Here is a 14609-nt window from a genome sequence, read left to right as displayed (position 1 = left end):
TTCCGAGTTTACCTTGATTGCCTCACAACAAAGGATTCCACTAGTCTGCTCTTTTCAGCTGCTTCCTTGCATGGCACAGAGATCAGAGCTTTCCCTTTACATGCCTTTGTTTTCCTACCCATCCATGCCTCTACCACCAGTAGCAGGTGGTAGGAGCTAGAATCATAGAATGGTTTGGGTTGGAAGGGACCTTTAAAGATCATCTAGTCCACCCCCCCTGCCATGGGCAGGGACATCTTTCACTAGATTAGCTTGCTCAAAGCCCCTTCCAACCTGACTTTGAACACTTCCAATGATGGGACATTGACACCCTGCCTCCTGACACCCTGCCCCTTGACCAATATTGGCAGCGTAGACAGACTGCCAACACCCTGCCCCCTGACTGACATCACCAGCATAGGCAGGATGCTGCCCACATTATTCACGTAAGGTATGATTCTCTCAAATCACGCTACCATTGGTGGAGCCACGGGGCGGCACAACTCTTACCCACATTCAGAAGGCATTTGCACAATTGGCTGTTGCTGCCAGATGACCCGGACACCAAGTGTCCCTGGCAGTCCACCAGGGCCATGGCATCGCTTATGATCCTGTGTTTGCTATTGGTGATTGGGTGAGTTGCCGCATGGGTGTGTTGTTGCTCATCTTTCCTACTGCCTCAGTAAAGCTTTGTTTTATAACATGTTGTCAGACTCCATTACCATTTGGATCACAACTTCTCTGGACATCCTGTTCCAGTGTCTCACCACCCTCACCGTAAAAAAATTTCTTCCTTATATCTAATCTAAATCTACCCTCTCTCAGTTTAAAACTGTTGCCCCCTGTCCTGTCACTACAGGCCCTGGTAAAAAGTCTCTCTCCATCTTTCTTATAAGCCCCCTTTATATATTGAAAGGCTGCAATAAGGTCTCCCCAGTCGTCTTTTCTCCAGACTGCACAAGCCCAACTCTCTCAGCCTTTCTTCATAGGAGAGGTGTTCCAGCCCTCTGATCATTTTCATGGCCCTCCTCTGGACCTGCTCTAGGGACCCCAGAGCTGGATGCAGTACTCCAGGTGGGGTCTCACCAGAGCAGAGTAGAGGGGCAGAATCACCTCCCTCGACCTGCTGGCCATGCTTCTTTTGATGCAGCCCAGGATACGGTTGGCTTTCTGGGCTGCAAGCGCACATTGCCGGCTCATGTCCAATTTTTCATCCACCAGTATACCCAAGTCCTTCTCCGCAGGGCTGCTGTCAATCAATTCACCAGCCATTCTGTATTGATACTGGGGATTGCCCTGACCCAGGTGCAGGACCTTGCACTTCGCCTTGTTGAACTTCATGAGGTTTGCGTGGGCCCACTCCTCAAGCCTGTCAAGGTCCTTCTGGATGGCATCCCTTCCCTCTAGTTTATCAACTGCACCACTGTCCTGGTTTCAGCTGGGATAGAGTTGGTTGTCTTCCTAGTAGCTGGTGCAGTGCTATGTTTTGAGTTCAGTATGAGAAGAATGTTGATAACACTGATGTTTTCAGTTGTTGCTAAGTAATCTTTAGTCTCAAGTCAAGGATTTTTCAGCTTCTCATCCCCAGCCAGCAAGAAAGCTGGAGGGGCACAAGAAGTTGGGATGGGACACAGCCAGGGCAGCTGACCCGAAGTGGCCAATGGGGTATTCCATACCATGTGACATCACATCTAGTATATAAACTGGGGGTGGGGGCGGGGGATCGCCGCTCGGGGACTAACTGAGCGTCGATCAGCGGGTGCTGAGCAATTGCACTGTGCATCATTTGTATATTCCAATCCTTTTATCATTATTGCTGTCACTTTATTAGTGTTATTATTCTCATTATTAGTTTCTTCTTTTCTGTTCTGTTAAACCGTTCTTATCTCAACCCATGAGTTTTACTTCTTTTCCCAATTTTCTCCCCCATCTCACTGCGTGTGGGGGGGGAGGGAGTGAGCGGCTGCGTGGTGCTTAGTTGCTGGCTGGGGTTAAACCACGACAACCACTCAGCTTGGTGTCATCTGCAAACTTGCTGAGGGTGCACTCAATCCCACCATCTATGGCGTTAATGAAGATATTAAACAGTATTGGTCCCAGTATGGACCCTTGAGGGACACCACTTGTTACTGGTTTCCTCTTGGACATTGAGCCATTGACTGTAACTCTTTGGATGCGGCCATCCAGCCAATTCCTTATCCATCTAACAGTCCATCCATCAAACCCATATCTCTCCAGTTTAGCAGCAAGAATGTTGTGGGGGTCAGTGTCAAAGGCCTTACAGAAATCTAGGTAGATCACATCCGTAGCTCTTCCCTTGTCCACTGATGCAGTCACTCCATCGTAGAAGGCTGCTAGATTAGTCAGGCATGATTTGCCCTTGGTGAAGCCATGTTGGCTGTCTCTAATCACCTCCCTATCTTCCATATGTTTCAACATAACTTCCAGGAGTATCTGTTCCATGATCTTACTGGGCATGGAGGTGAGACCGACTGGTTGGTAGTTCCTGGGGTCCTCCCTATTACCTTTTTTTAAAATGGGTGCAATATTCCCTTTTCTTCAGTCACTAGAACAGCTCACAGGGAGTAATGCAGCAGTGAGTGAAAGCTTTGGAGCATCCAGTAGTTTTAGGAGCAGAGTAGCCAAGAGCAAGCTATAGGCACAGGAGAGAGCCATATAGACTAGGCAGAGTGGGCTGGAAGCCCACTGAACTTCATTGATGAAATTCAACAAGGACCAATGACAAGTCCTGCACCTAGGGAGGAAGAAACCCTGGCCACAAAACATGCTGGGGACTGACTAAAAACAGTCCTGGGGACTGACAAAACACGTTGGAGAGCAGCTCTGCTGAAAAGGCCCTGGGGGTCTTGGCAGACAGTAATGCTGAACATGAGCCAGCAGTATGCCCTGGCAGCAAAGGCGGCCAATAGCATCCTGGGCTGGATTAAAAGGAGCATAAGCAGTAAATTGCAGGAAATTATTCTTCCTCTCTACTCAACACTCATTAGACCACCTCTACAACACCACGTCCAGTTTTGCCCCCCCCCAATACAAGAAAGGCATTGACAAACTGGAGTGAGTTCAGCAGAAGGCTATCAAGATGGTCAGGGTGCTGGAGCACTTGCCCTATGAGGAGAGGCTGAGGGAACAGGGCTGGTCAGCCTGGAGAAGAGAAGGCTTCAGGGGGCCCTAACAGCAGCCTTCCAATATCCATGAGGAGATCATCAAGAAGACAGAGCCAGTCTCCTCACAGTGGTGCATGGTGGGAGTATGAGAGCTAATGGGCATACATTGAAACAAGAAAGGTTCAGACTGGATACAAGGGAAAACTTTTTCATTATGAGGACTGTCAAGTATTGGAACAGGTTGTCCAGAGGGGTTATATAGTCTGTCCTTGAAGATTTTTCAATACCTGACTAAAAACCCTGAGTAACCTGGTATGACCTCATAGCTGATTGTTTTGAACAGGAGGTTGGACTAGAAACCCTCTGAGGTCCCTTCCAACCTGAATGATTCTGTGATTGCATACCACTTCCAGTCACATTAAGGGCTGGATCTGCTCAATGGGCCAGTTGTTTCCACCCTTTCCATACTTTATCTGTCAGTAACTTCAAACACGGTTGTAGGAATTTTAAAGGAAATCATGGGCGAGAAGGAAGAGTAGGAAATACCATAACACCACAGCATAGCTGAGGTGGGACGGCACCTCTAGAGATTGTCTAGGTGAACCCCCCCTGCTCAAGCAAGGTCCACTAGAACAAGTTGCCCAGGACTGTGTCCAGTTGTGTTTTGAATATCTCTAAGGATGGAAACTCAAACCTCTCTGGGCAACCTGTTCCGGTATTCAACCACACCCTCACAGTAAAAAAGTGTGTTCTTAGGTTTAAGTGGAATTTTCCATGTTTCAGTTTGTGCCCATTGCCTCTTGTCCTGTCACTGGGCACCACTGAAAAGAGTCTGGCTCCATCTTCTTTACACCCTCCCATCAGCTATTTATATGTATTGATAAGATCCCTCATGAGCCTTCTCTTTTCTAGGATGAACAGTCCCAGCTCTCTCAGCCTCTCCACATGTCAGATGTTCCAGTCCCTGAATCATCTTATTGGCCCTATGCTGGACTCTCTCCAGTATGTCCATGTCTCTCTTGTACTGGGGAGCCCAGAACTGGACACAGGACTCCAGGTGTGGCCTCACCAGTGCTGAGTAGAGAGGAAGGATCACCTCCCTCGACCTGCTGGCAACGCTCCTCCTAATGCAGCCCAAGATACTTTTGCCTTCTTTTAAAGGCCTTCTCATTATCTTTTAAAATGCTGTTGTGTGTTTTTTATAAGGTGTTTTTATTTTTTATTGATGGCTTGCCTTTGTGCCAGAGGTGAAAACTAGCATAGGTGAGAGCTCAAGTTCTCCCTCTGGAGTCTCAATTTCAAGTAATGCAATGGGTATACCTTTATGTTGGCAGTAGTTAGCTGTGAAAGGAAGGCTTTACTTGTGTTTCTTATGTGTAGTTACTTGTTCAGCTGGGTTCACTGCATGGATGACTATGCTGACATTCTGTTTTGCTTTTTTTAATTATTACTTCAGGTTCATTTTTTTAAAAATTTATTACAGTTCCTTAATTGTAGGCATGAACCATTTTGCAGAATGTTTATAACAGAGAAAGTGTCAGAATGTTTGATGTTCTTCTTTTCTTCTTTGGGAATTACTACAGGCACAGCTGATTGCACAGTCTATAGGTCAAGCATTTAGCGTGGCCTACCAGGAATTTCTGAGGGCAAATGGAATCAATCCAGAAGACCTAAGCCAGAAGGAATATAGTGACTTGCTCAATACCCAGGACATGTACAATGATGACCTGATTCATTTTTCCAAATCTGAAAACTGCAAAGATGTATGTGTCTGCTTTTTTTCCATAACACCATTAAGCTCATGTATCCTGAGTTCAGGCCTGTACTGGCAACAATTAGAAACATATTAGTGCCTCCAATAAATAACCTCACTGAGGTAATTTCTATCCTTCGCAGTAGGTTTATCCTCTGGGCAATTCTGTTTTAAGAGCAAAGCAGTGAACTCTAAATTTATCAATAGTTGAATGATTTACTGTCTCTGTGTGTTCTTTTTACCAAACAATTTTCACATTTGAGACATTACATGTCAGTGAAGTGGATATACAGTAGACAATATAAAATTTTTTGAGGCACTGAGGTTGATAAGAGTGGTTGACCCCAGATTTTAAAAGGCTATATATTTGCTGCTGGTATTATTAATAAAGATGAAGTAGTGTAACACTGCAACACATGGATAATTGTTTCTGAAAACACAGTCACAAGTACCTTAAATCCCTCCCTGACTTAGTTCTGTCCACCAAAGTCCATCATGCCAGGGTTTCTTCTATACCAGCTCCCTCCAGCCATATGAACACATGAGTTCTATTTGGGGGGGATTTTGAATTAAACAAAATCTCTAGTTTTAATGTTATTTGATGGTTGAAGGCATTTAAACTGTGTTAAACTATATACCCTATTGTGTTTTGCCTTTGAATAAGAAAGGCATTTTGCAAATGAGAAGCCTGTGTTTGTTTATATAGAAACATATGGGGGGTGGGATCATCAGTTCCATAGATGAGAAAAAAGCTTTTGTTTGAAACTCTCTTTCTTATGATTCAGGTTTACATTGAAAAGCAAAAGGGAGAAATTCTAGGTGTAGTGATTGTGGAATCTGGCTGGGGATCCATTTTGCCTACAGTTATCATAGCCAACATGATGCATGGAGGACCAGCAGAGAAGTCTGGGAAACTAAATATAGGGGACCAGATCATGTCAATTAATGGGACCAGTTTGGTTGGCTTACCACTCTCAACATGCCAGAGCATTATAAAGGTACAGAGAATATTCCTGGATATTACATGTTTTAAAACCTTTATTGGAGTAGTGGGAGAGCAAAAAGTATAGAACTATTTGTTGTTTGTTAACTCTGATCTTGTGCATTTTATAGCAGTTTCCTTTTGATGACCTTAAAGTAGAGGGAAAATTCTGTTTTACCTATTTTCTGAGCCCTAAGAAGGGAGCTATGCATTTAGCTGCTTAGACCAGGGCATGGTGCAGGACTTCAGGCCCCAAGGGAATATTTGGATCCAGAAGGAAGATGTCTGTTACTATCTGGAGGCACCTAAACCCCATAGGACAGTCTGAGACACAGGTGCCTAAAATCTGCTTTGGTGCATTTTTAGCCATTTAAATGATTCCTGTGATCTAGTTTCTAGAGAACTGAGTCATTTTTTTAAAAGCTTGGGTTTTTAAAACATATTTTAACATTTTTCTAAACTTTGAATTTAAAAGAAAAATTAAGCCTATTTATTTTCTGTAGAAACAACTTGAGTGCATTGGAAAGTATAATGTTTCTTTGTACTTGGCTAAATGGTGGGATTTTTTAATTGGAAGAACTTTCTTTTAATTCACATGAGAGCATGTAAATGCAAAAAGCAGGCGAATCAACTGGAAATGAAGAGCCTCTGGGGTAGATGCAACATACAAGAGAATGGGTATTTAAACATCAAAGTTTCAGGAGGGGGAAGGTGCAACCTTTGAGAATGTTGGAAATTCAGCTAAATTGTCTTCTGGGTTACCTATTGAAATAGTCAATCACCACAGAACTGCTGCATATTGTAGCATGTAGACATGCAATGTAATGCTATATATGACTATAGAAATCCTTCTGTGTCCCCTGCTGGGTAGTGGTGTTCTGCAGTAAAAAAATGTTTGTTTAGTAATTCACAAAATAAGTATGTCTTTGCTGCCCATGGATTCCTTTCTTAATGCTTGAACTAAAAAATTTGCTATAAGGATCTGATATTCTGGTTTCTGAAAATGTAAACACCGTGGACTGACAAGTAATAGATATTTAAGTCTCTGAGACCAACCATTCTGGATTCAGTGAATTCAAATGATATCTTGTGAATACAGTATATTAAAACCTTGGTAACAGCACTCTTTTTTTTTTTTTCCTGAAGCAGAAAAAACCCTCAGGTATCTCTGTGCCAACTTCAGTGGAACAAAGCTCACCACCCTTCATGTTATCAGCTTTGTCATACTTGTTTTCTATCCCACATGAGTTTTATTTCTAAAACTGATGTATGCTTTTCTCATACAGATGGACTTTTGCTGTGATGCATTAAGAATCTTCTGTACTTTCTCAAAACGAAAACAATCAAAAAGCTAGCTTTGCTGTCTTTTGCCTTTAGAGGCCTTTCTACTCCTTTTTCATGGATACATGAGACTGTTGTCAGAGGAACTGCTAACCATTTATCTTTCTGTTAAGAAGGTAGTCAATGCATTTGCAGGTCTTTATAGCCATGCATCTAGAACTGTTTATGTAACATTTTTGGATAACACAAATGAACCCCCAAATGAAACATCAGTCACCCAAGTATATATTTCAATGTTACAGAAATAGCATAAGACTGTAAACTTTTTTAGTATGCTATAAGGACTCCTATGAAAAGATAAGCATTTTATATAGATGAGGAGAATATCTTGCAAGTACTTCACATAAGGTTATTTTTAAATTAGAGATGTAAACCTTGTTACTAATTGACTATAAACCATTTACAAACTGACAGATCTAGGAAGAAACTTTCCATATGTGATGGTTATTCCCCAATTGTATTATGCTACTTATGTCTTTTTCAGAAGCATCTGGTGCTATCAGAAACAGATTCAGGGACTGTGCAACTGTCATGTCCAGGCAGTTAGAAGCATTGACTTTTCATCCCAGCAGAATGTCAGTCTCAAGTCAGTACCAAGTCTAGAGTTAGGCTCAACAAAATCAACAGCAGTAAACTGTATGTAGAGACATCAGTATATTACCTTAGCTGTAATAGGAGTTATTTTCTGGATGAAATCTTAGTCTTGTTGAAGTCAGTGGCAGGCAGCCCATTGTTTTCAATGGGACCCATATTTGACTTTGTGCATATGAAAGAAATTCAAAAGCAGGTGTTGGAATTGATAAATGTTAACATGATTGAAGCTTGAAGCTACAATACTCTCTACATAGCATCTCTTTCCCATATAGGTTCTGTTTATTGAAGGCTAAATGTGTGTAAATGCAACATTTAAGAGTAATGTGTGTTCAGTTCTAAATGTTGTATAGAAAAGAGTAATCTAACACTGGAGTTGGATTTATCTACAAGAAACAGCTCTGAACGCTTGAATATGTGTAATGGTCAGACTCTACAGTTATCTCCACTTTTATGTTTGGGTTTTCCTTCTTCATTTAGTTCTTCTGGTAGCAAAGATTTAATGGTGAGTGTGATAAATCCAGTTTTGAAGGGAGGGGTAATGTAAATGTGAGCATTGCCTATACATGGACTTGACATTTGCATTACAGAATTGAATATAACTACACCAGGAAAGCCACTTATTTGTAACTATCTATCTTAGCTGCATATTTTAAATTTCATTTCCCAGCCAGAATGTTTGGCAGTTTTCTGGTCAACTGCATAGACCTGCTTTTTATTTCCTTTGCTTCCTTTAGAACAATAATTTATGTTCTCAAATGAAGAAATTGCCAACAGGAAGCTAGATTTCTTAAAATAACCACATCAGCTTCTTGACAAGAAGAGGTTTATACTGCATCATTCAATTCACTGAGCATCCTGTTGCTTGTGTCTGGTATTCAGGAATCCTGTTTCATAATGATACATACAAAGAACTGCTTATTCAGGGCTATTCCCATGTTAACATTCTAAATATTGTTTTTCCTAGTGCTCATGTTAAATTGTTTCACCCCATCTTTGCCAGCATTTTTCATGGTGATGGTTATTTTTTGCAGGGTTTGAAAAACCAAGCCCAAGTTAAACTGAATGTAGTTAGATGTCCTCCGGTAACCACAGTCTTGATCAGGAGACCTGACCTCAGATACCAGTTAGGCTTCAGTGTACAGAATGGGATTGTAAGTAGCTTCCATACTTTCTGGTGATGCTTTTACATATGTTAAAGTTTACATATGTAATGAATTGTATTTTTTCCCTCACTGCAGCAGGGTCTCAGTACACATTTTAAGTCTAAGATATAAAAGCTGAACTGGTTATTCATCTGACTTTTTTCCCAGTCAAAAGTAGGAAAAGAAACTTTATTTCATAGCTTTAGAATCAATCAGAGGAGTAAAAAGGCTGGTTTAGGTTAAAGAAACAAAAGTGTATGGAGAAGGCTGCTTTCAGTCTGTATCATTTGTGCCTCTGACCAAACCATTGTATGTGGTCTCAAAAGAAAGAGTCTGTCTTTGACTCTCTCTTAATTCAAGATTTATGTACTTTGAACTTTTTGTAAACTATGGTTCTTCATACACTTAAATTTTTAAACCAGGAAGTAACAAGTATAATACAGATAGCTTTTGGTGGATGGTTTCTTTGGCTTTTGGAAGAGAATGTGTAGTACTCGATTGCTAATAAATGTTACTTTGAATCAGCGATCCACTACATTTTAGACTTTGTTGCAAACAAATTTATTTAAATACTGAATTATCGTTTGTGGTCAAAAGCCTCTGTTCCATATCAAAACTGCGATAATTTTGTCCTTTCCCTTCCAGATCTGTAGCCTTATGAGAGGAGGTATAGCAGAGCGAGGAGGAGTGCGAGTTGGTCATCGTATCATTGAAATCAATGGGCAGAGTGTTGTAGCAACACCTCATGAGAAAACTGTTCACATTCTCTCAAATGCTGTTGGTGAGGTAGGAGCAAGCAGCGTGCCTAGACAGTATTGCATATTTCATCATCATTGCCTCTTTTGGATTGTTACTGTTCAAACATAAATACTAGAAGTGAGAACCACCAAGGTTTTTTTTATTATTGAAGTGCCCACAACTTCAGATAAAATTGAGATGGTTGGTAGATACTCAACACCTTAGAAAATCCTTTTTCCCCAGACCTTAGTATGGATATGAAAATTCTTAGGCTTTCCCTTTCTCTTCTGTCCTATGTTACCTCAGCTAGTTTCTTCCCTAGTGTTCCCTAGGCTATGGACTCTCATGTTTTTGGTAGCATGCCTAATAGGAGTATTGATTAACACATCTTATTACCTTCTAGATTCATATGAAGACAATGCCAGCTGCTATGTACAGACTGTTGACTGCACAAGAGCAACCAGTTTATATCTAAGGCTGACACCTCATCTTTACAACATGCATGAAGGATAGTTTTCCTCATTACTGTTTCTGTTTCTAGTGCTGCATTTGTGTCCACAGCTACATTTCTCTCTCTCCCCAACATTTGCTGTGTATAGAGGGGGAGGGAAAATATAGCCATGAGACATTTTGGTTGCATCTCTATACAAGTAAAGCTTTATGCAACTCCACACACAGAGTAAATAGCAGCAGCAGCAGCAGTGTCCATGGTAAGATTCACAAAAAGAAGACTTACATGCCTATGAAGAATGAGTAACTGATGCTGTCATAAAACCCATTGTACAAATGCACACCCTTTAATTTCTGTTCTTCAGTATAGTAGAACCCCAAAAGGTGCTCTGTAAGTTGGTACAGACAATGCAATTTTGATGTGTTTCAGCAAATAATTCAGGAGACATGATTTTTTGCAGTTGGGTCCCCCAGGTTTCTAATTTTTAAAATACTTCTTTTTCAAATGCAATGTGTCTTTTATATGCCTATTTCAGAGGTTAAATAAGGGGGGAGGGGAGTGATCCCTAAATATCCAGCAAGAGTAATATTGAGGGGCTCTGCTGAGAAGCTATATTTTCTAAGCTCTTAATTACAGATTTGGTGCACACAACTGTGTGCTTGTGTATACTGACATTTTTAAATTGTGCTTGATATTTATGAAGCTTGAAAATAATAGGTCTGCACACTGTTCTAAGTAATTTTGTTACACTGAGCCAGTTTAAAAGTATTTTTTGTTGAAAGATGTCTAGTTTTATTGACATTTTTCTTTAGACATAGATAAATGGGAGAAGTAAAGGTAAGGTGGGAATACATTTATTTATTTATTATATAAGTTAATTTGTGATTTGTTTTTCCATATGACACTTAGAGGATGTGTGAGTACTATATGGATTTGTATGAAGAAGATATGTAGAGATGAATGAAATGCAGGATTTGATTGGTCTATAACTTATATCAGGGACAAAGGGGAAAAACAGTAAAAGAATAAAACAGCTGATGGCTCTTTTTCCTCGAGAAGAAAATATTTCATTTTTGTGTAGCTACATTCTGTCTGTACTGCATACTGCTGTGTACACTGAATTTGAACCATATATTTAGACCAGGCTGATGCCTTGAATCTTCTGAAAGCAACAGTTTCTTCTGTGTCTTATTGTGATGTAAAGGCTCAGTGTGATTAAAAACAAGACCAGAATACATATGGGGGAAAAATAAATCCCATCTTTTTTGCTTGAAAAATGGTGTGATGCTTATAGCCATTAGTTTCTCAATTACTGTGGAATGGACTGTGCAGTGCATTGTGTTTGGAGACTAGTAATAATACCTGGACTTTATTCCAGAGATTTCATGGATGTGTGTGTATATATGCACACTTCTGTTGATGAGAGCCATGAAAACTGTTTTTATCTGAGCACTTGGTTTCCATCTGTGGTCAGAGGTTTATTGATGCCTTTCAGAAACCATGGACATACATGGGCTGAACAGAGAGAGAGAAAATAAGCTTTATATTTCAATGGGCAGTAAGGGAGATAATGGAACAGAGTATAAGCTATTGTAGTAAGTGAATACATTTTAGTTTGAAAGTAGTGTACAATGACTTGATTTACTGCAGTTCTTGTTGTTGCATAATTTAATCTCGAACTCTGGAATAGCAGATTTTGCAAGCAAATGGTATTCACATTCCAGGTTAGTATTTACCTCTGCTATCAGACTGATGTAAATAGATTGTGAATGACTTGTGATTATAGTTTTTAATTGTAGACATCTGGCTTATGGAGATAATTTGAAATTTTTCATAACTTCTTATAAATATAGTAATCTATCTAAATATGATATATAACCATATACTATTTAGTAGGTTATATACAGTGCAGCCTTTCCATAAGTTGCCTGAGGAAACTCAACAGTCTTGAAGACAGTTATCACACTTCTGATTCCTGCTGTGTTTTACACCTTCAACTTCACTTGTTTTTGTGGTTCTGTCCAACTCATGTTGAGGGGTCTTCCCATTGACTTCAGTGGGAGATGAAGAAAACCTAAGCACACAAAAAATTGAATCATTAAAAACAAGGTTGTTTTCCTGCAATCAAGCTTATACCTAGTTATAAGCACCTGAGTACCTAACACGTTGACTTAATGGTGAACAGATGCTTAAAGCTAAGCATGTGAATGCTTGTAGGATTGGAGCCTAGTGAAGAATCTTCATTGTTCCAATTAATTGTAATATGTGTATAAGATTTCTACACTGGGAAGTTTCCAGTGTGCACTCCTGATAAGTCTTGTAAATAATCCCAACATTTTAGTTTGCAAAAGTAAAGATAGTTGCAAGAAAAATGAGCTCAAAAGGAAGAGTTGGCAATTTTCTACAGTAGTGCAGTAGTTTATTAGATTAAATGTGTGAATTCTCCATGGATTCAAAAGAATAAACTGCCATTTTATATTCCTTCTTCTCTAAAAGGTCTGAAAAGTTTTTTCCCTCTTCACTATTTCATATATTCTTATTAATGCTTCAGTGTTTACATTAAGGAGGAAACATCCTTTTTATTTTTATTAGCAAGTTTCCCCACTTGTTTTGAATCTTGTTTGATTTGAGATTTGGTTGGAATTTCCAGATTTGTTTTGTTTTGTGTGGTTTTTCCTTAATTTTCTAAATGAAATCAGTTTCTGAAGATGGCAATGTGCATGAGATCTCTTGTACATACTTTGTGCAGTACTCAGACTCTCTTGTATTATTGTTCTGTAAAAAGGTTGAATAGGAATTATTATAAAGTATTGGGAAAAGTATAGTATTGTATTTGTAATGATATTGTTCTTTGTAAACACTGAACTTGGTGATCTCTCTCTATATAAATGAGCCTAGAATGTGAGCCTGCACATCTGAATGTAATTCCTCCAATGTTTTTTGTCACAGGTCTTTGACCCTTTCTCTGTAATGGAGCTGCAATGGTTTCATTTGGGGAGGGAACGAGTTTGGGTTGAGGGGGAGTTGCCATCTATTTTATTGTGATGTATTTACTGTGCTACATTACTTTATTTAGCAGAGCACTAATGTCTATAAGAATTGCAACAATAAAATACAGAACAAAAATACCTCAAACAAGGCTAAGAGTTTGCTGATAATAATTTAGAAAGCGGCTTGCCAAAATTGAATGAATGTATGCTAAGAAGGTGTCCAAATTTATCTTCTGCCACTTAATCTGCAGTAATGTATATGTGCATCTGTGGCAGTACACCCCCCCCAACAGGAAACAAAACTTCTCCAGGCAGGGAGGAGAGGGAAAAAAAAACCCAAACTCTAGAGGCTGCAGGTTGAAAAATTGAACTGACCAATCCGACACACGCCAGGTACACAGAAGTGTTGACCTTTCGGTCAATGGGGATTAAAATGACCACAGATCAGATTCAACAGGGGTATAAACTGGGCCCTGCCGGAGGACATTTTGAGTCAGTCAGTCCTCCTCGGAGCAGCGGGTCTGCAGTTGGGGACTCCCCCTTGGGTCAGGTCGCTGCCCTAGGTAACTCCTCAAGGGAGAGCACCCTCATCTTTTAGGTGAGTGATATGCGCATTTTGCGTCATCATTTTAAATCTTAAGAATTCTTAAGTCAGCTGTGTAGTACTAATTCCCCTTACACCATTGAGCCTGTGGTTTACAAATGTTACCGGAGTTCTAACTTTTTACTGAAGAATAAATCTGAGCTTTAACACCTGTTGGATTTGATTGTGCGTGCCTCCGTAACAGCATCTGCAGAATCAAACACATGATATTAACTATGTATTTAAAACAGCATTGTTTTAGGGTAATAAATGACACAACTGCTCCTAAAATATATCAATTACTTAGCTAAGGTTGTGTCCTAGCTTTCGTTTTTAATAATTGCCACATGTGGATCTTTCCATAAATATGTTCACTATTTAAATATGCAATGCATGTGGCAGAAATGTTATTTCATGGTGTAACTTTAAATATGTTTTTCACTTATAAAACAGCATGGTGGGTTGACCCCAGCCAGCAGCAAAACACCCACCCAGACTCTTGCTCATTGCCCTCTCCTATGGGATGGGGAGAAAACAGAAGGAAGACAAGACGACTCATGGACTGAGAAAATAACAATTTAATAGGGAAAGCAAAAGCTGCATGTGCAAGCAAAGCAAATAGAGGAATTCATTCCCTACTTCCCTTCAGCAGGCAGATGTCCAGCCACTTCCTGGAAAGCAGGGCCTCAGTACATGTAACAATTGCTTGGGAAGACAAACGCCATAACCACAAATGTCCTCCCCTTCCTCCTCCTTTCCCTGAGCTTGTACTGCTGAACATGACATCATATGGTATGCAATAGCCCTTTGGTGAGTTTGGGTCAGCTGTCCTGGCTGTGTTCCCTCCCAAACTCTTGCCCAGCCCCAGTCTACTTGCTGGGGGCAGGGGGGGAGAAGAAGAGAGAAAACCCTGATGCTGTTCAAGCACTGC

General features: G+C 40.3%; 1 protein-coding gene across 3 annotated transcripts in view; it reads left to right on the top strand.

Annotated features, from left to right (window-relative positions):
• LOC138683374 (amyloid-beta A4 precursor protein-binding family A member 1-like) overlaps positions 1 to 13270 on the top strand; it is a 145194-nt gene extending 131924 nt beyond the window's left edge. For all 3 annotated transcript variants that reach the window (XM_069775086.1, XM_069775084.1, XM_069775083.1), the window contains 5 exons: positions 4688 to 4867; positions 5643 to 5855; positions 8806 to 8925; positions 9562 to 9702; positions 10058 to 13270. In XM_069775086.1, the coding sequence (XP_069631187.1) occupies positions 4688 to 4867; positions 5643 to 5855; positions 8806 to 8925; positions 9562 to 9702; positions 10058 to 10129 (726 nt within the window). In that variant the 3' untranslated portion in view covers positions 10130 to 13270. The remainder of the gene's footprint in view (positions 1 to 4687; positions 4868 to 5642; positions 5856 to 8805; positions 8926 to 9561; positions 9703 to 10057) is intronic.
• The last annotated feature ends 1339 nt before the right edge of the window (positions 13271 to 14609 follow it).

The sequence above is a fragment of the Haliaeetus albicilla genome, chromosome W, assembly GCF_947461875.1.
Source record: "Haliaeetus albicilla chromosome W, bHalAlb1.1, whole genome shotgun sequence".
Lineage (NCBI taxonomy): Eukaryota > Metazoa > Chordata > Aves > Accipitriformes > Accipitridae > Haliaeetus > Haliaeetus albicilla.
This window is presented reverse-complemented; position numbering and strand designations above follow the sequence as displayed.